General features: G+C 49.0%; 2 protein-coding genes and 1 non-coding gene across 3 annotated transcripts; 1 reads left to right on the top strand and 2 right to left on the bottom strand.

The window, feature by feature from the left end:
- The first annotated feature begins 5,406 nt into the window (after positions 1-5,406).
- On the top strand, positions 5,407-7,155 carry LOC125540447. Its single transcript, XM_048704063.1, has 2 exons — positions 5,407-6,189; positions 6,270-7,155. Exons 1-2 carry the CDS (start codon positions 5,724-5,726, stop codon positions 6,614-6,616), a joined length of 813 nt encoding a protein of 270 aa, XP_048560020.1. The 5' UTR covers positions 5,407-5,723; the 3' UTR covers positions 6,617-7,155.
- A 563-nt stretch (positions 7,156-7,718) lies between these two features.
- On the bottom strand, positions 7,719-13,838 carry LOC125540446 (auxin response factor 13-like). Its single transcript, XM_048704062.1, has 3 exons — positions 12,769-13,838; positions 9,247-9,873; positions 7,719-8,141 (listed from the first exon to the last, which is right to left on the bottom strand). Exons 1-2 carry the CDS (start codon positions 13,714-13,716, stop codon positions 9,274-9,276), a joined length of 1,548 nt encoding a protein of 515 aa, XP_048560019.1. The 5' UTR covers positions 13,717-13,838; the 3' UTR covers positions 7,719-8,141; positions 9,247-9,273.
- A 6,202-nt stretch (positions 13,839-20,040) lies between these two features.
- On the bottom strand, positions 20,041-20,112 carry TRNAQ-UUG. The gene has a single exon. It is a non-coding gene; the product is annotated as a tRNA-Gln (tRNA).
- Between the last annotated feature and the right edge of the window lie 6,375 nt (positions 20,113-26,487).

The raw sequence follows: 26,487 nt of genomic DNA, 5'->3' as shown, positions 1-26,487 counted from the left end.
ACAACATTACTAATTTTTCCTAGGGTTCATATGATGCCTAGGGTTCACATACATCATAATCCATCCTCCAAATCCATGTACTCAAATGTTCATGCAATTCATTGAGATTAAAATGCCATCTAGCATTCCCTCTCTGAAATATTATGATCAGTATCACCACGATGTAAGCACGAGCAGTAGAAAGATGAGGAGTGGGGAAGCTTACTCTAAACATAGCTACCGCCGCCGTTCAGACGAGTGGATGCTCTACCCTGGATCTGAACGCCCACCACCTCCGCCTGGTCCACTCGCTGGACGAATTGGCCTGCTCCATCGCCCAGAGGAGGATCTTGATCTTCTGAATCGGTTGTGCGGGCTGGGGGAAAGCTTTGCCCTCTCCTTCTTCGTCAAATTCTTGAGAGTGGCCATTGCCGTCCAGCTCATCTGCCTTGTGTTGTCAAACCAAGAACGGATCACCCTCAACCTGGCCAACTTGACCTGGTCGCCGCCGGCGATCTGCACGAAGTCGGTGTTCTCGCCGCCGGCCATCAGCTCGATCTGCCGTCGAAGAGGGGGTGAGGGTGGGGGGGGGTTGCCTGAGTGGAGCGAAGTTGCAGCAGCAAGAAGGAGGAGATGACTGCGGTGGACATGGAGGAGAGGGAGAGCTCGATCTGCCGTCGAAGAGGGGGTGAGGGTGGGGGGTTGCCTGAGTGGAGCGAAGTTGCAGCGGCAAGAAGGAGGAGATGACTGCGGTGGACATGGAGGAGAGGGAGAGCTCGACCTGCCTCGAAGAGGGGGTGAGGGTGGGGGGTTGCCTAAGTGGAGCGAAGTTGCAGCGGCAAGAAGGGGGAGATGACTGCGGTGGACATGGAGGAGAGGGAGGAGATGGCCGCCGATGAGTAATTGTGGAATGTGTAGCACAATGGCGGCGGTTATGCATTCGACGAGAGGGGCGGCGCGTGCAAATTTTCCTAGGACTAAACTGCCCCTAGATTAAAACGCGTCCCCGCCTTGTCACGAGTACCGGTCCCACTCGTTTTAGTACTTTCGCGTACTTTCATCGGAGTACTACCCAGTACTTCGTATTTGTCTGCCGTTAGATCGACATCAACGAACGGTTCTAAAAAAGCCCAACCACTCTAAAACTTGTATTGATACTGATAGTAGACCATACACAAACCCTGTCATAAGGGAGAAGAACAAGCGTTGTGCGGCAGAAAAAGATGCAGGTGCGTCTTTGCCATGTCACCAAGGAGGTCATCAACGTCGGAGAAGTAGTTGTCCTCGTGAACTCGTCGCCGAGGATGTCTTTGTTCGCAGCCATGATGAACAAAGATCTAGTAGTCACGCAAGGATACAACCCAAAAATATGATCACGCTCCTCACATACCGGATCAAAAAAAGCGGGGTTTTGAAGGCTTGTTGTCTCACGTCGCAGTGCACGCCCAGAATCAAGATGGAAAAACTACAAACAACACAACGCTTGTGACAAGAAGGCAGTCGCTTTGGGAGAGACCAAGTGGCTTATATCTAGAGAAGAGGAGCGACCTTTCTTATAGACTCCAGAAAGTGGAAGCGAAACCGAATCACCAATGTCTTGGCAAAACTGAAACATCAATGACATCAATTGGAAGATGAATGGAAACATTCACACCCATTCGATTCCGTTTTCCATGCATGAAATGAACGTAAACGAAACCAAAACATTAATGGAAAAACGAAAGTGAAACATTAATGGGGAGATGAAGGAAGGGGTCACAACTGTAGTACTCCCTTCGTCACGGTTTAGAAGACGTGTTTGGAAATTCTCTGGGATCCAGGTGGTTATCTATTGGTTGTGAGATGGGCTAAAATATAGCATTCACACTACGCATGCATATAGAAATAGTATATCGGAGTACTAATTAGCTACTAAAAATAAATGCAATACGCCCTAAACCTTGTCTATTATGGAAACATACGCAAATTTAACTGTGTTTTCTAAACTGTGATGGAGGAGTATTTGGTTTTGTTCTTCCCTAGCGCAAAATAGTTTATTTATTTCTCTTGTCATGCATGAACGGGCCATACGGGGATTTCACTCGAAATTATTGGATGTAACAAATGGGCTACAGCCCAATAATCCTGACAACATGTGCATGTTCAAAGAAAACCAATGGCTTGTTACTGAACACTAAATCGGGTTGTACGTTCTGTCTTAATTAAATCAAAACTAAGTAAGTACAGTACTACTGGTTGTACAAGTTATGCGATTAGGAATGGGTTAGTAGATGCTCTAAGCAGGCAGACATGCACACACATTGAACACGATCTCATAATAATCTATTCTACGCCTGACGCGTGCGCGTCAGCGACGCCTAATTAATGCTGGTCACATATAATGGGGAGTATCTTCATAATGCAAAGTAACATAATAGTAATATCATAAATGACTTCATTTATTAGTTTGTAGACTCATCTTGTCTTGGAAAGCGCTATGTTACAGTAACATATTATGTTACCATCTCTTATTAATTACTTGCCACATAAACAGAATTTTCTCAAAATGCGCTATGTTACTAGCTAAGTTAATTTGAGCGCCTTCCCGTCATTGATACACACATACACGTGTGGGCCATCCATCCCTTGCCTTGACCGCCATTAATTAATTAGTTAATTTACAATGCAAACATCAATCATTCCACATACTGTACACAATGACAGTACAGCTCGTTGGCGAATCCTACTCCTAGCTACCAAAATCGATTGCACAATCATGCACCAAGTCTAAATCTTTTTTTTTTTGGTGGGGTGGGAAAGTACCAAGTCTAAATCTAATAGGACTAGGAGTAGGCAATTCCTTAACAATGGGTTAGCGCTAGTACGGTGCATGATGTGACGATGCAAGATGGATAGCTCGGTGGTCCTTTTCTTTCTTCTCCATCAAACTTGGACCACCGTAACCCCAACTCGACCACTTCCCTCCATCCATGGACAGATCCACCCCTCCCCCGTACACATTTCCTGTGAATTACTAGTAGCATTATTAGTCAAATTGTTACTCAAATTGTTACACATGTCGTCAAAAGATATTATACTTTACTTAGAGCAACTTCAACGAGGCGACCCATTTCGTCCGCGGCCGTCCGTTTGGGTCGGCGCGGACAGAAAAGGCGGCCCAATGCGCCGACCCAAACAGACGCGCGTACGTTTTTCGTCCGCAGGCGACCTATTCCCGGCCCATTTTTAAATCTGATTTGCGTCGGCGCGGACACGCGACGGACGCGCGCGCGCTCGCCTACTCCTGTCCCGCCCGCTCGTCTGTGGCACATTGGCCTCCCCTCCCCCCGGCCAACAAGCAACCCTCGCCCCCGCCTGCTCCGTCACCGACGCCGCCGCCCATTTTGCCGGCGACTCTTCCAGCTGCCGCCGCCTCCACATCCGCCCAGCAACGCCGCCCCTGCCCCAGTCGCCCGCCGCCGCCGTTTTGCCGCCGGGGAGCAAGCTGGTTCCCGCCGCCGCTTCCCCCATCGCCCAGCCGCTCGCGACCAAGAAGACGCCTCGCCGCCCCCGCCACATACGACCGGCACGCTCGTCGGACGCCGTCACACTCGTCGGACGCCGGCCGGGCAGCTAGCTAGTCTGTGGGCGCCGCGTCTCCCCTCGCCGGCCGTCTCCTTCTTCGACGCCCGCAAGCTGTTCGACAGTTTGCCAAGGTACGAAAATGGACTCCGCCGACAAGTTCTTTTTCCGCAGTTTCCTTTGCGACTCCGACGATTCGTCGTCCGACGACTAGGAGGAGATATTGGCTGCCGTGTTGGTCCATCACCACCTCAACAACCAGCGGTCGTTGTTCCGTGGCTCCATTCCGGGCCATTTTCCGGCGTTGAATCGTAACCGGGAGAGCGGGCATTTTCTTCTCTGGAAGGACTACTTTAATACAACAAACCCGTTGTTCAAACATCACAAATTCCGCCGCCGGTTCCATATGAGTAGGCATGTTTTCAACCGTATTAGAGAGGAAGTGGTCGGCTATTATGACTACTTCGAGTGCAAAGAGGATGTCGTCGGCAAGATTGGTTTCTCCTCTTATCAGAAATGCACTGCCGCCATCCGAATGCTTGCATACGGAGTGCCCGGTGATCTCATTGACGAGTACGTCCGTATGAGCGAGTCTACATGCCTAGAGTCCCTGTATAAGTTCTGCAAGGCTGTGATTGCTGTGTTTGGCCCTAAGTACTTGAGAGAGCCGACAGTTGAAGATACAACCCGTTTGTTGGCGATGAATGCTAGCAGGGGCTTCCTGGGGATGCTTGGCAGCATAGACTGCATGCACTGGGAGTGGAAGAACTGCCCTTCTACTTGGCAAGGGCAGTATAAGGGATATGTCAGGGCTTGCACTGTCATACTAGAGGCCATGGCGTCTCAAGATCTCTGGATCTGGCACTCTTTCTTTGGCATGGCTGGATCACACAATGATATCAACGTGCTTCAGCGCTTGCCGGTGTTTGCTAGGCTTGCCGAAGGCAACAGCCCACCGGTGAACTTTACTGTCAACGGCCACAACTACGACAAAGGGTACTATTTGGGTGACGGTATCTATCCTCAGTGGGCCACTATTGTAAAGACAATACCCAACCTAGGATGTCGAGCGTGCCGTTGGTGTTTTGCAACATTTGAGCAGTTCACTCAGTTTCATGAAGACATGCGTGATTGGGAAACTCACGTGCAACTGCAAAATGATTTGGTTAAGCATATGTGGACTCATGTTGGCAACCAATAGATGTATCTTTTTTTATTTGTTTGCAAAACTATGTGAAACATTTTTATTTTTATTTGGCCTGTAAACTATACTATTTATTTGGGCGGACTATTTTGTTTGTTAAATTTTCATTTCACAACATGTTGAATGCAATGCAAAATTGTGCGGCCAGCCGGCCACGCCTGCACATATGAGTCGGGGCGTTGGGCGCGGTGCCGACCCATATGAAAAACAGAGCGGACGCCGGGCGGGCGGCCGACCCAAATGGACAAAAAGCGGATGAAATCGCCGTCCGTTTGGGTCGGCCGTTGGAGTTGCTCTAAGCTAAGCGAACAGTTAATGTGCGTGCGTGCCTAATTGGGGCCTGACATCTGCGTGCCTAATCAGTCATCAGTTGTTTAGCATTGTCTAATTGTGGTGTGCCATCTCATAAATAATACAAGCCGTTTTAGTTAGGAATTTGGCCACGTAGCTTGCATATATGACAGATTTTTCTGAAACTTAACACACATTCAGAATAATTGTGCATTTTGAAACGAATATTTTTTTCTTGAAAACACACACACAATTAAGTTGGGTGGTGCATGCATGTGTTGTTAGGTGTTTTTTCTGGTAGCTGCCGGTGCCGGATCCATCCATCCATCCATGCCTGATGCCTGAGTGTCACTCGGCGCCGGAAGGCCGGTCCACTACTCCCCATGCATGGTCCATTTCATCAAAGCAGATTACAACAAGCTGCCCAAACAGTTGCTCCTACAGTAGTAGCCTAGCCTCTTCCTCTTCCTCTTCTTCCTCCTCTCTGAATCATAAAAGAAACGCAAAAGCCAGTGAAGCTTCCTCCAATGAATCCACCTCCTCCATATCTTCTCTTCTCCTCCGCATGCATATATCCAAGCATTCTTTACTCAAGCCACTAGCTAGCTAGCGTGCTCTGCATGCCAACGCCACCTCCTGTCCACTAGCCCTACGTACGTAGCAGCTTCTCCCAAGAGCGCAGCGCGCCATGAGCAACGTGTTCGGCGCCGGCGGCCATGGCCGTGGTGACCATGGCCATGGAGGAGGGGGCGGAGGGGAGCAGCACGGGGGAGCCGACGGCACGCTGCTCTGCTACTTCCACCCGAGGGAGCTGCTGGTCGGCGTGTGCGCGCACTGCCTCCGGGAGCGCCTGCTCCTCCTCCTCGCGGCCAAGCAGGGCGGCGGCACAGGCCGCGCGCGCCCGCCGGCCGACGGCGCCAGCTACCTGTCGGCGCGGCCCTACTGCCGGGCGCTCCGGCGCAGGACGGGCAGCATCTCCAGCTCGCTCCCCAAGGTGTTCGCGCTCGGCTCCTTCCTCCAGCGCCTCGACTCCTCCCGCCACCACCACCACCACCACCACCCCGACGACGACCACGACGGCGGTGGCCGTGGCGAGGACAAGGACAGGAACCCCGACGACGATGACGACACCGCCTCCGTCGCGAGCCTCGACGGTAAGTTGCCGCTCGTACGGCGTACGGATGCAATAATTGGTTGCTCTCTGGCTCACGGTCACGGGTCGGCCGGTGTGCAGATTCCTTCATATCGATCAAGTTCGAGGACAACGGCAAGGCGACATGGGTGGACAGCCAGCAGACGTCCCTAAAGCCGGTGCGCGAGGCGACGACGGCGACGACGGCGACGACGACGAAGACCCTGGTGGTGGAGCAGGCGAGCCGGCGGGGTGGCGTGACGCGGTGGCGGAAGCAGGTGGTGGGGCGGCTGCTGCAGCTGGCGCGGTGGAAGCGGGCGTCGGGCAAGCAGCCGTCGTCCTCGGCGGCGGCGGACCAGCGGTCGAAGGCGCGGGGCGGCGGCGGCCGGAGCTGGATCCGGAGCCTGACGCGGCGGCGCGCCGCGCACGGCGAGAGGGCGTGGTCGTGAGCGGGCCACGGGCAGCTACGCGTCCACACGTGATCGGTGGATCGAGTATGCACGTACGCACGCACGTGGCGCATACAGCCAGCCACAGATCCATCCATATCTCCATTTCCATCCAGATATATATATATATATAAATATATATAGTAATCATAATCAGATATAGATATATAATATACTACACAGCAAAAGAAGGAAAGGATCGCATTCTGCAGATCTCGTTTCTTTCCTTCCTGCATGAGAGGTGTTTGTTTGTCCCCAGGATTTTGCTCATTAGTTTTGACAGATAAAAACAGATAGAAAAAATTGGCGTGTTGTGTACATAGAAATGCCTGTATTTTCTTTCTGTCAAGAAGTGGCATGATATTACTCTGAACTTTGAAGTCTGGATTGCCTGTGTAGTGTCAATTTTCAGCAAATGACACTGGTAATTTTGGTTTGCATCTCCAAATGCCATTTTAGCTCCTTGTGTGTGTGTGTCTTGTTTGTTGTCATGTACTCCCTCCATTCACAAATATAAGATGCCTAAATATTTTTCTGAATCAGATGTATATAAAGACGTTCTCATTTCAGTCTGTATGTATATTATCCAAAACATCTTGTGACAGAGGGAGCATTGTCCTGTACTGTATGAGTAGAAGAAGATTTGGGAATGTTTGTTAGTTGAAGAGACGTTGGCAGGCAGCTGAGGATCACCTTTCAGCTGCTGCTGCGACTGAAGTGACGAGCAGTCCTCTTGAGACAAGGACGGAATGACAGATTGTAGAATAGGTACCAGTCGATGATGGGTTTGGTATGGTATTATGGTATGTGCACGCACGCATGCTCTCTCTACCACTACATGTCGTCTAGTTGTCTGTATTACTACATAGGCTGCTTTTTTTTCTTCTTTGGAGCAAAGCTGCCTTTTCCTCTCTTTGGCGGCCCCAGCAAAGCTTTAGCAGGGTCAGAGACATATCTCCTCTTTCAAGGAGAAAAGAGGAGGTTTTGACTGACTGGCTTTTGAGCAAAGTAGCCAACAGATTCGTGGATAGATGGCAAAGATCTCAAACAAAGCACCACCAGCAGCAGCAGCTGCAGCGCAATGATGAAGACGAGTGTCCACTTCACGGAGTTCCACCGGTCAAAAACAGAGGATAAGACAAGTTCATCTCCAAGAAACAAGGAACCACCATCACAACCGAAACGCCGAAAAACAGAGTCCAGCTCACAACAAGATGGGCCAGACGTACCGGAATGCTAAGGAGCAGAGTGCTTTTCCGAAGCATCAGGGTGATGCAAGGAGCGCTCGGCCTCCGCAGTCAAGACGACGTGGAAGAGGCGTCCAGGAAAGATTTTACAGAAAGCGAAAAGAAAAAAGAATAACATGGCAGCCTATAGCAATGCGGCGAACATCGGCGTGCAGCCGCACCTGTCTACAGACTTTTGTTGGCTTGGCTTGCAGCCGTAGGTATCCTTGCTTCAAGTCAGGTCCAGGAACTCAATGTGCGTAGCAGAATAGCAGCCTCGGTCGTCCAGCTTGGCTTCGCTACAGGAAAAGAAACAAATGGTTGAATCATCTTGGTAGAAAACAAAGTAAGAAAAAACTGCTAAATGGACACTAGCAACAAGATGAACATTTTACAATCTAACTTTTTTGTCATCTGTGGGCATAAATGGGTTTAGGAGCCCTGTGGCATTGCCACTCAACTAAAATGCCCGTTGCCTCTAAGGCTCTAAGGACAAACTATGTGTTTCTCTCAAGATGAATCATACTCGGTTCTTAATCATCGACGACACCTATAGGTACACAACATTGTACAGAATGAATTGTACTAGTCAAAGTGTTGTATGGACTGACAAAAACTACTTCCTCCGTCCAAAAATAAGTGTCTCAACTTTGTACCAGCTCAGGTACAAATTTGAGCTCAGGACACTTATTTTGGGACGGAGGGAGTACTAAATAAATAGGAGGATGGCATCTCGGTATTGTCAATAATTAAGAGCTTCAAAGTTCATTGTGCTCATTGTTTTGCAAATTAAAAGTGCTATGGTTCACTGTCAATAACAGCGGCTTCAGGGACACCCGAACTTCACTCGAGAAGTTTCTCACACACGCCCAGTGTGGCAAACGACATATACAGTCTGCTTAGGCTGAGCTTTTGCTTTTAAATTGACTGATTCGCTGAAAGCATGATGTTGCTTTTAACTTAGTTGATTGATGCAACCAGGTGAGAATCAAGTAAGGAAACACGAAAGAATGCAATGAAATCGTTGCTGGTTTTCTCAAAATGGAGAAATCATTGAATTCGGACTGTATCAGAGGAAAATCAAACAGATATGGAACCTGGAAAGATTTTCTGTTGATAAACCATAATGTAGGCATAATAAAAATCAGAAAACAACATATACGTACTAGTTTAGTTACTGTTTAATTTGCTGATTCAGAGATAATTTCTTTCTTCAGTTTGTCTGAATGGGAGTGAAACTGACAGACAATTGGCTGGTAATGGAAAAGACAACCTACACTTGGCCCGACAGGCATCATCATCACTACATCGCCTTTCACAATTAGGTCTGAATGGTTGTCATGTAAAACCATCTATGCATGTCCATCGTCGCAAACAAAGCAGGAAAATCAAATGAGATAGTACCTTCCAGTATACTGTGTACATGCCACTTCAGGCTTCTTGCTTAGAAGCATTTCGGTCGTGGCCGTCATCTTTACCGATTGTGAGTTGGCAGTCAAGTAGACTTGTGGCAGAAGCATATTCATGAGCAGTTCCATCGACCGCAGCATCAGGGGCCTGGCTCACTTCTTCAGAGGAGCCATTGGTGGCGCTCTGCACAGGCGACGTGATCGTGGCGCCGAACAGCTGTATGCTCCTCCTTTCCTCAGAGGGGCGCATGTTCACCGAGTTGTTGGGTGGAGATCCAGCTTCAGGGTTCACAACCTCGGAGGAGCCGCCGCTGGAGCTAGGTGGGAAGAACAGCTTGGTTGTGAGCACGGTAGGAGATGAAGAGGGCAGCTCAGTGAGGCCGATGTGCCTGGCTCCCTGCATGCCAGCAGGCATCGGTGACCCCAGCAGCATCACCATGTTTTCGCAATCTGGCCCCAGCAGGGGGTCAGCCATGCCGACATCGCCGGAGCACATAGGGGGAAGGGTCATCTCGGAGATCTTGAGCTTCTTCAGGATGGGAGGGTACCCAACAAGTTCTACTTGCCAAGCATTGACATGCCTGTTCCTTAGTGACCCTACCACAGATTCATCCCAGTCTATCTGCAAGCAAGTAGATAGATTAAGCAGCAAGTCAGATAAGAATCTTTGGAGCCAGTAATGATATACAGAATCTTGAAATTGTAAGATCAACTGGTTTGAGCACTATCTGAAGAATCAAGGAATTGATGGAATGGACAACGACATAGAACACTTCTCTTGACATGTCAGTAACAAAGGTGCAGTCAGCCCTATGAAATAACACAACTCTGTATTGGACATTCATGACTCTGAAGGTCTGAATAAAGGACTTGCTGCTGATGGCATTACATGGCATGACTTGTTTTATTAATAACAGTAAAGGGAAGAAGTAACAAGCAGAATTCCAAATAAAAATTGACTGCTGACCGACTTCATCTCTGTCTGTTTCAGTAAATACCATCAGATGCAGAGCCAGCCCTATTGGATACAGACAAGGGATCTAATGCAATCAGACAGAGCAACAGCCACCAAACCACATTAAAAAAAGGCTGAACTATCAAACAATCGACAACAGCATCGACTCTACGGCATGTAGCAATGAAGTACAAGTGGCTAAGCATAGTTATAAATTACTAGTCCAAGATTGCCTGCTACTCCCTCGTTCAGAACCTAGCAAAACACTTGAACCACACACATGCATGGTGATGTACACTGAACCAATCAGCCAAAACATGGAGAGAGGACTCTCCGTCGATCACTCGCTAGCTGCTCCGACAGTTAACTGAACATGAAAATACTGAACCAAACAGAGATGGACTTACGATCGATCAGATTTACAGATTTAACTTCAGTAGACTCTACATTTTTCAAGATCTCAATAAAGTACTAATTACTGATGGCATTACATGGCATGATTTCTTGTATTTATAACAGTATAGAAGTAGCAAGCAGACATCATTCAAGCCAAAAGCACATTGCTAGCTCCAAATCAAAATTGACTGCTGAGCGAGTTCACCTCTGTTTGTTTCAGTATATACCACCAGAACAGAGTCAGCCCTGTTGGAAACAGACAAAGGATCTAATGCCATCCCACAGAGCAACCGCAACCAAACTCACATTAAAAAAGGCTGAACTATCAAACAATCGGCAACAGCATCGACTCTAGGCATGCAGCAATAAAGTACATGTGGCTAAACATAGTTACTTATTATTAACACAAGATCGCTTGCCCCTCTCATTCAGAACCTAGCAAAACACTTGAACCACACATGCATGAAGATAACTCATACAGGACCAATCAAACAAACATGCAGAGATGGTGTCGATCGAGTTCATCTTTGTTTGTTTCATCTTTGTCTGTCGGAAGCCATGAATCCGACAGAGCAGCCACCACCAAACCCACATTAAAAAAGACTGAACTTATTAAATAATGAACGATAGCATCAACTCTACGCATGCCGCAATAAAGTACAAGTGGCTAAACATAGTTCCTGTCAATTACTAGTCAAAGATTGCTTGCCGCTCCTCATTCAGAACCTAGCAAAACAATTTAAACAAACATGCATGGCGATATATACTAAACCAAACCTGCAGAGATGGACTCGATCAATCACTCGCTAGCTGCTCCAACAGTTAACTAAACTGGGCAGTACTGAACCAAACAGAGACCGACTCGACTCAATCGATCAGATTTGCGGATTCAATGATGAATCAAACATCAGATCAGGTGAATTAGCAGCAATCAGGATGGGAGGGTGCTCAACAAGTTCGACATGTTTGGTTCAGTATTAGCACTTGTTCAACCATGGATGCAACATCAGATAGGGTGAATTAGCAGCAATTATGAATGTCCAAGATCACTTGCCAGTCTCTTCTACTTGTAGTCCTGTATAAGTGGCTAAATATAGTTATCAATTACTAGTCCAAGATTGCTTGCCACTCCTCATCCAGAACCCAACAAAACACTTGAACCAAATATGCATGGCGATATATACTGAATCAAACGTGCAGAGATGGACTCTGATCGATCACTCGCTAGCTGCTCCGACAGTTAACTGAACAATGGAATACAGAGACAGACTCAATTTTGATCAGATTTGGAGATTCAACGGTGTACGCAACATCGGATCAGGTGGATTAGTAGCAATCTTATACTGTATTTCTTTACTGAGGGAGTATGAATGTCCAAGATTGCTTGGCACTCTCTTGTATCTTCAGTAAAGGCAAAAAGTAACATGCAGAACATCATTTAAGACAAAAGAACATTGCTGATTCCAAATCAAAATTGGCTGCTGATCAAGTTCATCTCGGATTGTTTAAGTATATACCACCAGAAGCAGAGTCAGTGCTATTGCAAATAGACAAGTGACCTGAAGCCATCCATCCGACAGAGCAACCACTACCAAACCAACATTAAAAAAGACTGAACTATTAAACAATCGTTGACAGCAAGTCTACAGCATGCAGCGATAAAATGCAAGTGGCTAAAACATAGTAATTAATTATTAGTCCAAGATTGCTTGTCCCTCCCTCATACACATTGCATGGCGATTGCCTGTGAACCCTCATTCAGAACCTAGCAGAATACTTGAACCACATATGCATGGCGATATATACTGAACCAATCAACCAAACATGCAGAGATGGACTCACACCGACAGTTAACTGAAAATGGCATTACTGAACCAAACATAGATGGACTCAAATCGATCAATCAGATTTGCGGATTCAACATGAAAGCAACATCGGATCAGGTGGATTATCAGCAATTATGAATGTCCAATATTACTTTCCACTATGTTGTACTTGTATTGAATGGCAGAGCAAAACAATTGAAGCAAGCATGCCAATACTGAACCAAACAGAAGTGGACTCGATCGATTGATCAATCAATCAGACTTGCGCCTTCAACAGTTATCGCAAAGATGAGATGGATTAACGCAGCAGAGATGAATCATGGATGGAAGCATGATGTACCTCGAGCATGCGCCAGATGGATGGGTCGACGGCCTTGACGATGCCGTTGACCCACTCGGAGCGGCGCTCCTCGGCGTCGAGGAACTTCATGCGCACCTGCACCCCGGGCGCCCAGGCGCCGACGAGCGCGTCCTCCACCTCCTGCTTGGGCACGACGAACTCCCCGGCGCCCTGGCGCGGGTAGTAGGTGACGGTGAAGGGCGCGCCCTCGGCCGCGAGGCGCACGGCCTCGTCCACCTCCTCGGGCGGGACCCGCGCGCGCGCGTTGCGGGGCCGGTGCTCGGCGCCCTGCTGGGAGACGGCGGGGTACCTGGGCGCGCGGCGGATCCCGGCGAGCAGCTCCCCGTCGGCGCGGCGCATGAAGACGACGGCGTCGCCCGCGACGAGCAGCTTGGCGTTAACGAACTTGCTCCACCCCGTGGTGAGCAGGTGGCGGCGCGGCGTGCCGCGGTAGATGTGGCGGAAGTCCCAGCCCCGGCCGAGCGGGTCGGTCATGCGCAGCCTCTGCACGGGCGGGTCGGCCTCGAAGTCGAGCGGCGGGAAGACGAGCTCGGCGCAGAAGCGGGGCACCGAGAAGCCGCCGCCGTTGTTGGCGTCGCTCTGCGTGAGCTGCTTGGCGTAGTAGCGGAACCCCGTGGCCGCGTCGGCGTGGGCGTCGGCGTCGGGGAGGTGGAGGGCGGGGTCGCGGTGCGGGCCGGGGACGAGGTCGACGGTGGCGAAGGGCTCGTCGGTCTTGGGGTCGGCGAAGAGGCGGACGGCGGCGACGGTGCAGGGGAAGAGGTTGTGCGCGGGCGCGCGGGGCGGCGCCGGGCACTGCTCCGAGTGGCCGTGCGGGAAGTAGTAGACCTGGGAGCCGACGGCGGGGACGCGGGAGAGCGGGGTCGCGCAGGCGAGCCAGACGTCGCGATCGAGCGGCGCCGGGGTCGCCGGCGGCGGCGCGTCCGCCATTCTCGGGCGGGGCGGGGGGAGGGGTTATCTAGGGTTTGGGCGGGAGATGAGGGAGATGGTTGTTGGAACTTGGAAGGAAGCCCGAGGAGATGGGGGGAAGATGTCCTCTCTCCTTACACGCGGACGGGGCGGATGGGTGGGTGGGCCGGAAGACCAAGAGAGTATTTATAGCACGCCCGCTTTGGGTTTGGGTCTGCTTCACACACCACATTGTTATTGTTGGGGATTGGACACCCCCATCCCCAAACATTGGTGCAATAAATCCCAACAACTTGATGCAACAACAACTCAAGAAGAATCGGCGTGGGGTTGCAAAATTCGAGCATACTCGTCGATTATGGGGAATGCTCCTCTGTTTCTTTCTTGCTACGATTTAGGTCATTAATTAACGGATTGCCTGGACCAGCACACGCTCGACCGAGAAAAGTTGTGCCAGGGGACAACTCGGATTCGGCTCTCCTTTTCGATTGGACGACGCGGGTTTGTGAAATTCAAACATACTCACCGACGATTGTGAATGCTCCTCATGTTTCTTTCTTATTACCATTTAGGTCATTAATTAACGGATTGCCTGGACCAGCACACGCTCGACCGAGAAAAGTTGTGCCAGGGGACAACTCGGATTCGGCTCTCCTTTTCGATTGGGACGACGCGGGTTTGTGAAATTCAAACATACTCACCGACGATTGTGAATGCTCCTCATGTTTCTTTCTTATTACCATTTAGGTCATTAATTAACGGATTGCCTGGACCAGCACACGCTCGACCGAGAAAAGTTGTGCCAGGGGACAACTCGGATTCGGCTCTCCTTTTCGATTGGACGACGCGGGTTTGTGAAATTCAAACATACTCACCGACGATTGTGAATGCTCCTCATGTTTCTTTCTTGCTACGATTTAGGTCATTAATTAACGGATTGCCTGGACCAGCACACGCTCGACCGAGAAAAGTTGTGCCAGGGGACAACTCGGATTCGGCTCTCCTTTTCGATTGGACGACTCGGGTTTGTGAAATTCAAACATACTCACCGACGAGTGTGAATGCTCCTCATGTTTCTTTCTTGCTACGATTTAGGTCATTAATTAACGGATTGCCTGGACCAGCACACGCTCGACCGAGAAAAGTTGTGCCAGGGGACAACTCGGATTCGGCTCTCCTTTTCGATTGGACGACTCGGGTTTGTGAAATTCAAACATACTCACCGACGAGTGTGAATGCTCCTCATGTTTCTTTCTTGCTACGATTTAGGTCATTAATTAACGGATTGCCTGGACCAGCACACGCTCGACCGAGAAAAGTTGTGCCAGGGGACAACTCGGATTCGGCTCTCCTTTTCGATTGGACGACTCGGGTTTGTGAAATTCAAACATACTCACCGACGAGTGTGAATGCTCCTCATGTTTCTTTCTTGCTACGATTTAGGTCATTAATTAACGGATTGCCTGGACCAGCACACGCTCGACCGAGAAAAGTTGTGCCAGGGGACAACTCGGATTCGGCTCTCCTTTTCGATTGGACGACTCGGGTTTGTGAAATTCAAACATACTCACCGACGAGTGTGAATGCTCCTCATGTTTCTTTCTTGCTACGATTTAGGTCATTAATTAACGGATTGCCTGGACCAGCACACGCTCGACCGAGAAAAGTTGTGCCAGGGGACAACTCGGATTCGGCTCTCCTTTTCGATTGGACGACTCGGGTTTGTGAAATTCAAACATACTCACCGACGAGTGTGAATGCTCCTCATGTTTCTTTCTTGCTACGATTTAGGTCATTAATTAACGGATTGCCTGGACCAGCACACGCTCGACCGAGAAAAGTTGTGCCAGGGGACAACTCGGATTCGGCTCTCCTTTTCGATTGGACGACGCGGGTTTGTGAAATTCAAACATACTCACCGACGATTGTGAATGCTCCTCATGTTTCTTTCTTGCTACGATTTAGGTCATTAATTAACGGATTGCCTGGACCAGCACACGCTCGACCGAGAAAAGTTGTGCCAGGGGACAACTCGGATTCGGCTCTCCTTTTCGATTGGACGACGCGGGTTTGTGAAATTCAAACATACTCACCGACGATTGTGAATGCTCCTCATGTTTCTTTCTTATTACCATTTAGGTCATTAATTAACGGATTGCCTGGACCAGCACACGCTCGACCGAGAAAAGTTGTGCCAGGGGACAACTCGGATTCGGCTCTCCTTTTCGATTGGACGACTCGGGTTTGTGAAATTCAAACATACTCACCGACGATTGTGAATGCTCCTCATGTTTCTTTCTTATTACCATTTAGGTCATTAATTAATGGATTGCCTAGATCCAGCACACACCCGGCCGAAAAAACATGTAGCAAACCGACTGCTCACATTCGGTTCTCCTTTTCGATTCGACAACACGGGGTTGCGAAAATCGAACATACTCACTGATGGTGGAGGAGTACTCCTCGTGTTTCTTTCTTGTTACCCTTTAGCTCATTAATTAATGGATTCCTGGATCCAGAACGCGCCCTACTGAAAAAAACCTATAGCCAAGGGATAGCTCACATTCGGCTCTCCTTTTCGATTCGACAACACGGGGTTGCGAAATTCGAACATACTCACCGATGGTGGAGGAGTACTCCTCGTGTTTCTTTCTTGTTACCCTTAAGGTCATTAATGGATTGCCTGGATCTAGCACGCACCCGACCGGAAAAAGTTGTAGCCAAGGGACAACTCACATTTGGCTCTCTTTTTCGATTGCATGACGCGGGGTTGCAAAAATTGAACAGAGCACATGCCCCTCTTAAGGAAACAAGTAAGGCCTATTCAAATTGGACGGCACAGGGTTGCGAAATTGGAACATTGCGCACCCCTCCCACCATACACAAAACAAGGATGTGCCTGCACTGCAGCTCTCCTTTTTTGTTGGGACGGCGCGGGGTTTGTGAAATTGGAACAGTGCATATGCCCCCCTAAACAAAACAAGGGCGTGCCTGCTCATGTGCGGCTCTCCTTTTCTGTTGGGATGACGCGGGGTTGAAATTTGAACATAGCCACCCACACCCCACTCCCCCTTGAAAAAGGGGACGCGACCACCTCGAATGGGCTCACCTTTTCGAGTGGGACGATGCGGGTTGCGAAAGTTTGAACATGCTTCGCAACGGTTGAGAAGCACTTGTGTTTCTTCCTTGGTTCCATTGGTCTATATATAGCGAACAACAATGTCATGAGCATTTATGGAGGCCATGTTTTATAGCCCTTTCTTCATGTGCATTATGTAAGCAATATAGCCGCCTATGAATTTGAATCGAACGAACTGATTCACTGCCATCTTTGGAAATGTGTGGGGCGCCAAGGCAAAGATGTCGACCCTCGTCCCTCTTGACCAACCATTGTCCAGTTAAGATCGACGATTATCTTCGGCGAAAGTAAAGGAAGAACGACGAACTTGGTACGAATCATGTGCATACGAAGCATGTGGAACTTTTTTTTAAGTTATGTTTTGGATTTTTCACGGTGTTTATGATGTGTTGTTTGAGACGCCTGCATGGATGCATGCGTGCATGATCTCAGGGCCGTTAGTACTACCGGACATGCAAGGATTTAGCTACTAGTACTCGGATATCTGGCCCTGTCTAATCTCTCTGGTCTTCACGCGAACATGTACGCGCTATATGTGCGGGCGCGGTAACTACTCGACCAAACTAACATATCACTAGTACAACCGAATAGTATTTGGTCTCTCGATCGAGCAGCTCATGCATGATCGTCGGGGCTCTTCTCCTAATTTTGCGTAAGAATCGGCTGGCTCTGTTTGAAACGACAGCTTATGGGATATTATCTCCGATTTCACTGGTTGACACACAAATACAGACGATGAATGCATGCAAAAGTTTATTAAGCATCTGACCCGCAAATCGGATACCATATCTAGGGATCGGTCTGCGGACATGGATATTGGAGCCGGCCATCCAATGCTAGCCGCATAGTACATTTCAAATTGGCTTTAAATAGACCGAACGAATTACATGCAAACCGAATGATTTTCATTCAAACCAAACAAAAACATTTATATTTTGGGCATATTTTTAACTAAACTATACTATGTTGCGGTAAAACTAGTCTACATCCGGCCGCGACAGATCTCCACTCCCACAACATGTCTTCCCCATGTCCGGCAGCCTGCTCATCGGACTGCCGGTAGCCTGGAGAGATATGCTTCAACAAGAGGGGACAAATAGCCTCCCTCCACCTCTATGAAGCACGGATCAGAGTTGGTTTTTGGTCGGAGGAAGATGGTCGCCGTGGTCTACGCTTCCGCTCAGCTGGCAAGACACCAGCTGTGTAAGCCGGTGACGCAGTGGCCTTCGAGACCCAAGCGGCGGCGTCCTCCCATGATCTAATTTTCCTTGTTGTCCTCGCCCGACCTAGAAAAGTTGTAGCCAAGGGACAACTCAGGTTCGGCTCGATCGCCTTTTCAAGTGTATGATGCGGGGTTGCGAAATTTGAACATACTCATCGATGGTGGAGGAATACTCCTTGTGTTTCTTTCTTGTTACCCTTTAGGTCATTATAGGATTGCTTGGATTCAACACGTGCTCGACCGAAAAAAGATATAGCCAAGGGACAACTCAGATTCAGCTCTCCTTTTCGATTGGGCGACCCGAGGTTGTGAAATTTCAACATAGCACACGCCCCTCTTAAGGAAACAAGTAAGGCCCCTTTCAGATTCGACTCTCCTTTTGAAATTGGACGACACAATGTTGTGAAATTGAAACATAGTACACACCCCTCTTAAGGAAACAAGGAAGGCCCCGCTCAGATTCGACTCTCCTATTCAAATTGGACGACACAAGGTTGTGAACATTGCACACGCGCCCCTCCTTAAACAAAGCAAGTGCGTGCATGCTCGTGTGCGGCTCTCCTTTTCTGTTGGGATGACGCGGGGCTTGCAAAATAGGAACAGTGCACCCCCCCCCACCCCACCCCCAAAACAAAACAAGGGTGTGCCTATTCATATGCGGCTCTCCTTTTCTGTTGGGACGACGCGGGGTTGTGAAATTTGAACATAGACACACACATCACCCCCCCCCCCCCCCCCCTAAAAAGCGAGCAACGACCACCTCGAATGGGCTCTCCTTTTCGATTGGGACGATGCGGGTTGCAAAAGTTTGAACACACTTGCCAACGGTTGAGAAGCACTCGCTTTTCTCCCTTGGTTCCATCGGTCTATATATAGCGAACGACAATGTCATGTGCATTCATGAAGGCCAAACAACCACTTATAGTCCTTTCTTCGTGTGCATTATGTAAGAAATATAGCCGCCTACAGATTTGAATCAAACGAACCGATTCACTACTAAGGCAAGATCTCAAGCCTCGCCCCTCTCGATCAACCACTGTCAAGTTAAGATGGACGATTATCTTCCGCAAAAGCAAAAGAAATTGGCACTAATCATCTGCGTGCGAGTCATGTGGAACTTTCTCTTAGTTATGTTTTAGTTTTCTTCATGGGTTTTATGATGATGTGTTGTTTTCAGACGCCTGCATGATGCCCGGGCCGTTAGTACTACCGGACCCCGATGTGTGTGGCCCTGTCTAATCTCTCTGGTCTTCCGGCGAACACGTACGCTCCTCTATATGTGCGGTGCGGGCGCGGCAACTACTTAATCGAATGAGTAGTATATCTGGTCTCTCCATCGAGCAGCCCATGCATGATCATCGGGTCTCTCTTGTCCTAATTTTGCGTAAGAATCGGCCGGCTCCGTTTGAAACGGCAGCTTATGGGATATTGTCATCCAATCCGATTTGACCAGTTGACACAAGAAATCGGAGTAGTAAAAGTTTACTACTACTAGTTGGATGATGATACCGGAGTACATGGACGAGTGCTTACTGTCTTTTTTTTTAAGCATCAATATAGACGCAAGTACTCATATACACGCGCATACACTCACACCTTATGAGCACCTCCGAGAGACTGAGCCGGCATATCATCTTGAGATTTATGAAGTTACCGTAGGCGCCTCGTCGTCGATGGGAATGTCTCCTCCCACTGAAAGCGCATCGCCGGAAATCCTGAAATAAATCCAGAAATAATGCGAGCACCAGGATTTGAACCCTGGTGGGTTGGGGATATCACTGTCCACTTAACTATCTCAACCACAAGTTGGTTCGCGAGTGCTTACTGTCTTTTTACGTTTTTTTAATGGACCGTGTTCACGTTAGTTCACAGCTTGATCAGGGTTAATTAGTGCCAAGAAGCAGTAGATCAGTCAGCGTTAACAGCAAAAGAACAAGTAGATCAGTCAGCGTTAACAGCAAAAGAACAATATGGAAAAAAAAGGAGGTCCTACCGGGATTCGAACCCAGGTCGCCAGATTCAAAGTCTGGAGTGCTAACCACTACACCATAGAACCACTTGATGCTATTTTTTTTCTTACAGAACACTACTAATAATGATGCAGCCGAGGATGGAGCTCCGCAGGTACCAAAGTTTATATTATACCCCGAGGTAATTATACAGAACCAGGTCTTGTCTAATCTTTTTTTTTCTTCGCAAAGGAAAATTTTCATTAATCAACCACAACCATTATAATCCTGCTGACACAAGAGGTCAACCTCATCAGGCACGCGACGCAGCCAAACCACAGTTTTAGACAAAGAACGTCCCAACTGGGCTAGCGTATGGCTAACTTTATTTTGCTCACGTTTAACCGAACTAATTTTCATGCTGTTTGAGGGCATCTTCAGCCGCGCCCCCAACAGGTCCCCAGGCCACTTTTTCGGCGCCGGTGTCGAAAAAACGGCCCAGTCGCGCCCCCAGGACGCCAAAAATCGCCGGTTCGAACCTTTTTTCCGCCCGGCGGTCACAGGCCGAACCCGGCGCGCTGGAGAGCCGTTGGGGGCTCCGGCGCTAGGGAAAAGCACGCCTGGCCCACACCGACAGGGGAAAAGTCAAGGTTTTCTTCCCCCGACTCGCCTCACACCCCCCCGCGCCCTCGGCCACCACTAGCTATATCCTGGCGACGGCCGCCGCCCTACTCCGCTAGATAGCCATTCCCCGCGGGAAAATAGCAGCGCTTCGCCGCGGCAGCCCCTCCCACAGCAGCTGGGCGTTTCCGGCCGCGGAGGCGCGGTTTAACGGTGGGTACACGCCCACCGAGCGCAAGGTGTTCGGCGTTTTGCCTGTCTCGGCGATGGACTCGGATGAGGAGGAAGAGCTCGCCGCGCTGCTGGAGGAGGAAGCCGCGGCCGACGTCCAGGAAGAAGAGCATCTGATGGTGCTCGCCGCCCTCGCCCAGCTGCTGGCGAGCAATGAAAAGCCGCGGCGAGGTGGCTCGGCGCCGGGGCGGGTGAAAGCAAAGAACCGGCATCGTCTGCAAGGCTACTGCATGCTCTACTCCGACTACTTCGCGGATGCTCCACTTCATGGCGAGAGAACATTTCGGCGCCGTTATCGAATGAGCCGAAAGCTTTTCCTCAGGATTGTGAATTCCATCCGGGAGTTCGACAACTACTTCAAGTGCAAGATGGATTGCACTGGCGCTCTTGGATTCACCTCCATCCAGAAGTGCACGACAGCGATGAGGATGCTTGCATATGGAGCTCCCAATGATTCACTCGACGACTATGGGCGCATGGCCGAGTCCACCAGCATAGAGTGTTTCTACAAGTTCTGTCGGGCAGTGGTGGCAATGTTTGGGCCACAATACTTGAGAACACCCAATGCGGAAGACACTGCTCGTATCCTAGCCCAGAATGCAACAAGAGAATTTCCTGGGATGCTTGGAAGCATCGACTGCATGCATTGGAAATGGAAGAACTGCCCATCTGGTTGGCAGGGGATGTACAAAGGCGCCAAAGGCGGTTGCAGTGTGGTGCTTAAGGTGGTAGCCACACAGGACCTCTGGATTCGACACTCCTTCTTTGGTATGCCAGGAACTCACAATGACATCAACATGCTGCAGTGCTCTCCTATTTTTGCCAAGCTCGTTGAGGGCCATTCTCCTCCGGTGAACTTCGAGATCAATGGGCACCAATACAACAAGGGGTACTATCTAGCTGACGGCATCTATCCGAGATGGTCGACATTTGTGAAGACGATCTCAAACCCTGTGGCAGGAGGCAAGAACGCCTGGTTTGCGAAGCTTCAGGAGGCTTGCAGGAAGGATGTCGAGCGGGCATTTGGTGTGCTCCAATCTCGATTCGCTGTTGTTCGGTAGCCCGCTCAGACCTGGTCGAAAGATCAAATGTGGGAAATCATGACTTGTTGTGTCATCTTGCACAACATGATCATCGAGAGCGAGCAAGAAGACCCAGTGTTTGACACTGAACCATACTACAGGCAGGGTCCTCTAGCCGAAGTTGATCACCAGCTACCGGCAACTTGGACTGCCTATCTCAGTATGCGTCAGGAGATCCGAGACCCACAAGTGCATCATCAACTGCAGAAAGATCTGATTGAGCACCTATGGAGGCTCAAGGGGGACGCCGCGTGATGAAATACGAGTTTTTATTTGTTGAACTATATAATTTGTATTGAACTATTTGTTGTTGTAGTATTTTGTTGAAGTATTTGATTTTTCTGTGATGAAATATGTGATAAGAAATAATTGTGTTGATAATTGAACGCCGAGACACGGCGAAACCACGCCGAATATGGGCCGTTTATTCGCCGAAATTGGGCTGCAAAGTGGGCCAATTTCGGCACCTGGGGGCGAGCTGGGGGCGACGACTGGGCGCAAAACCACCCCCAGCGCCGAGTGTATCGCCGGCTCGCCCCAGGGGGCGATTTTTATGCGTCCTGGGGGGGCCAACGACTGGAGATGCCCTGAGTATGTAACAGCTTCCTTGCGTCTCCCACCAGGGCCGCGATTGGGCCTATTGTGTGTTACTTCATTGGTTATTTGTGTGAGTGTTGAGCTGTCCATCTCCACCACAAGCTTCTCCGGACTATGATCAAGCGCCAAAGTTAGAGCTTCAAGAAGCACAGCTGCTTCGGGTTCCAAGGCGTTGGCACATCTTGGTATGAAACAGCATGAAGCAAAGATTGACGCACCTGTGTAATCTCACAAGAGCATCTACAGCCGGACTTGGCAACTCCAGCCTCCTATATGTCCGCGGATGCCCTCGGGAACGCCTGCAGGCGCATCCGGACGGACCCTCATATCTGAATTTCGGACTCTCAAATCCATGCACGTTGATCACACAAGCCAATGTCGCACGTAAATAACAAACGTTGGTACCGGGCATAAGCAGTGTTTACATAAAATTTATTTGAAAATCACAACTCAAACATCAGCTCTTTGATTTCCATTGTGAGTCCACATGTGATCCACAAGATCATTAAGTAGCTGCGTGTGCACCTAAAGATCTCAAAGATTCTGATGCATCTGCAGAAACTTTATAAGCTGAGCTGCATCTTGATCTTTCGGGTTTCCAACTTGTGCAAAATAACACAACATGTCATCAGCTGCCACAATGTTTCCGTTTCCCAAATCATTGCAACACTACGGACAATCCCCCAACGAGCTTGAAGCACACCAAATGTCCTTTCCACATCCTTCCTAGCCACTTCCTGCATTGTTGCAAAGTGGCTCCGTTTATTGCCATGTGGTTTAGATATGATCTTCACAAGCACCGCCCAACAAACTCCGCCCGGTCCATTTCCTCTTACATGCTCATGAGCATGATCATGTCCACTTCTTCGTATGAATCTGAGAAATCAAATAATTCACCTTGAATCATTTGATCAAGCTCCGTCGGTTCATACTCCTCATATGATGAAGCATCGGAATCCATCATTTCCATAATAAAATCACAAAAAATCCAGTCAGAGAATGTATCGAACACATCAAGCATAAGGCGAAGTCAGAGAGTTATCGGACGTACTGCGGTGGCGTCCGGCCCGGCGACGACGTCCCCCACACCGAGGAAGGGAGAGAGGACTGCTATGGAAGAGCTAGCATGGCAGAAGCTAGGAATGGCTGCGAAGTGCGCGCGGCGGCGGAGCTGCGAGACGGACAACGCAGAGGAGTAAGAAGAGAGGAGATAGCAAATAGACCCGGTAGGTCTGTGGGGGTGGATTTGGTGCAATTTGTAGTGGGGGCGGACTGTCGGGTCCGACGTTGCGGCTGCCCGAGCATTTGAGGCCTGTTTGAGGCGCCCGGGCATTTGAGGCCCGTTTGAGGTGCCCGTCTGGGTTGAAATTTCGCGACCGAACAGTCATCGGGCGGCCCGCCGGGCGTATAAGGCGGGTTTGAGGCGCCCAACTGTAGATGCTCTAAGATCAAGCAAGCACCTCTCCTCCTCTTGCCAGGAACCATCTATATTAAGCTTTTCCCATCCCAAGGGGGGTTTCATCCATTGCTCCATGGTACTACTAGCGGACTAATAACCCACAAATGTAGGGGATCAATTGTAACTTTTTAGATAAATAAGAATGTACAACCCAACGAGGAGCTAAAAGGTAGGATTTATATTCTCTCAAGTTCTATCGACCACCGATACAACTCTACGCGCACTTAACGTTCACTTTACCTAGAACAAGAATAAAACTAGAAGTACTTTGTAGGTGTTGTAGGATAGGTTAGCAAGACAATAAAGAACACACAAATAAAAGTTAGGGGTTGTTAAGATAAAGAAACAATTAAGTTAGTTTTAGTAGAGAGTTGTTTGTCACAAGAAAGTTATTTGTCCCCAGGCAATCGATAACTAGACCGATAATCTTTATTGCAATTTTATATGAGGGAGAGGCATGAGCTAACATATATTCCTCACTTGGATCATAAGCACTTATGATTGGAATTCTAGAAAGCATCCGCAACCACCAAAGATCATTAAGGTAAAACCCAACCATAGCATTAAGTATCAAGTCATTTTTATCCCATACGCGACAACTCCCTTACTTGGGTATGTGTTTCAGTCACTCATGCCACCCACCATAAGAGAATCATGAATGTATTGCAACGCACTACAACGGGAATCCCTCACACTTGCACGACACGGAGGTCACCATAGGACAGCACCAAAATAAAATATACAACTCAAATCAATCACGATCATCAATCAACCCATAGGACAAAACAAATCTACTCAAACATCATAGGATAGCCACATATCATTGGATAATAATATATAGTGTTGAGCACCATGTTTAAGTAGAGATTACAACGGGAAGAAGAGATGTTACACCGCTGTATAGAGGGGGAGAAATTTGGTGTTGACGGTAGCAAGATTGTTGATATAGATTGCCGTCAAGATTGGTTTGCGTTTTCAGATTTTGGCCTTTCACCGTTTCTTAAAGATCCGGAGATCCGTAACTCCGATATGGCTGAGATTTTAACATGATTTTTTTTCCGGATATAAGCTTCTTTGCGCCCGAAGAAGAGCCCCAACCGACGTACGGTGTGTCCACTAGACACCCTCGTGCGCCAGGGGGGAGGTGCACCCTGGTGGTTAGTGGAGGCCGTAGGCCTCCGTTTGCGTTGATTCCACCTCCCAAAAATCACATATCTAAAATAATTCTCTGTAAATTTTTATCATGTTTGGATTTCGTTTGATATAGATATTCTGCGAAACAAAAAGCATGCCAACAACAAGAACTAGCACTGGGCATTGAATCAATATGTTAGTCCCAAAAAACAATATAAAATGTTGCCAAAAGTATGTGAAAGTTGTATAATATTGGCATGGAACAATAAAAAATTATAGATACGACGGAGGCATATCACGGACAACGACATTTTATGTGAGATGTTGTTAGCATGATGCCGCTGTACGAAACCACCGTCTTTCCTTTGGCTATGTCTAAAGGATAGATGCTGCTGCTAGGTATTGAGTGGCATTGATGCAGCCGGATAGAAACATGGCCGATGTTGTTATAGGGGGAGCCGACTTCTCATGGTGCACCTCGTTCCTGACGTGCCAGTTTCGCCATAACATCATGATCACTGGCAGGCGCTCGTTAGGTGTGCACCGGTTAAGTAAGTGGAGGATCCACTCTGGCCCTGTGTTGCCAACAGTCTCCAGCTTGGGCATGTTCCAGATTTTCGCCATCTCCATCCACAATCACCGGCATCTCCAGAGGGCATGGAAAGAGGTCTCTCGTTCCATTCCACATAAAATACACATGTCAAACACCTCAAGCTTCCTCTTATGCTTATTTTCAAGAGTAGCCAGTGAGTTCATCGCGACAGGCCTTGCGAATACTCATACGTTCAGGGGAGTAGGGCACCCCCACATTGCCTTCTAGATGGTGGGACTGGTTCCCTACTCATGGCGCACGATGTGGTGCTTGTACTTCCTTCCACCGCTAGCATGTACGCGATGCAGACACTAAAGGTGTCATGGGGTTTGGGGCCCAAGCAAGGATGTTGTCCAGTCTGTGCGGGGGTGGTTTTAATCACCATGATTTGTTCCATGTCTCGGGCGTGTCAAAGAAGATCTACTCGTCGGCGGCTATTAGCATCCAGGAGTTCAGACACCCATCGGAGCTGGCAGGTGCTCCGCGCCGTGATGGGCCTGTAAGATGTAGGTTGCGGGAATCCACGAGTCCCGCCATATGCGAACCCTCTTACTATTGCCCACTCGCCATAGCAGCCATGTTTAAGCAGCTCGAGCCCATGTCGTAAGGCATGCCATGTTGGGGACGCGTTAACCATGTCCTTAAGGGATGTATAAGGTTAATATTTTGCGTCCAATACCTGAGAGCATAAGTATTTCGGTTTAGTGATGAGCTGCCATGCTTGGTGGGCGAGTAAAGCTTGGTTGAAGATGCGGAAGTCACGTGA

Source organism: Triticum urartu, chromosome 2, assembly GCF_003073215.2.
Source record: "Triticum urartu cultivar G1812 chromosome 2, Tu2.1, whole genome shotgun sequence".
In the NCBI taxonomy this organism is placed as follows: domain Eukaryota; kingdom Viridiplantae; phylum Streptophyta; class Magnoliopsida; order Poales; family Poaceae; genus Triticum; species Triticum urartu.
This window is presented reverse-complemented; position numbering and strand designations above follow the sequence as displayed.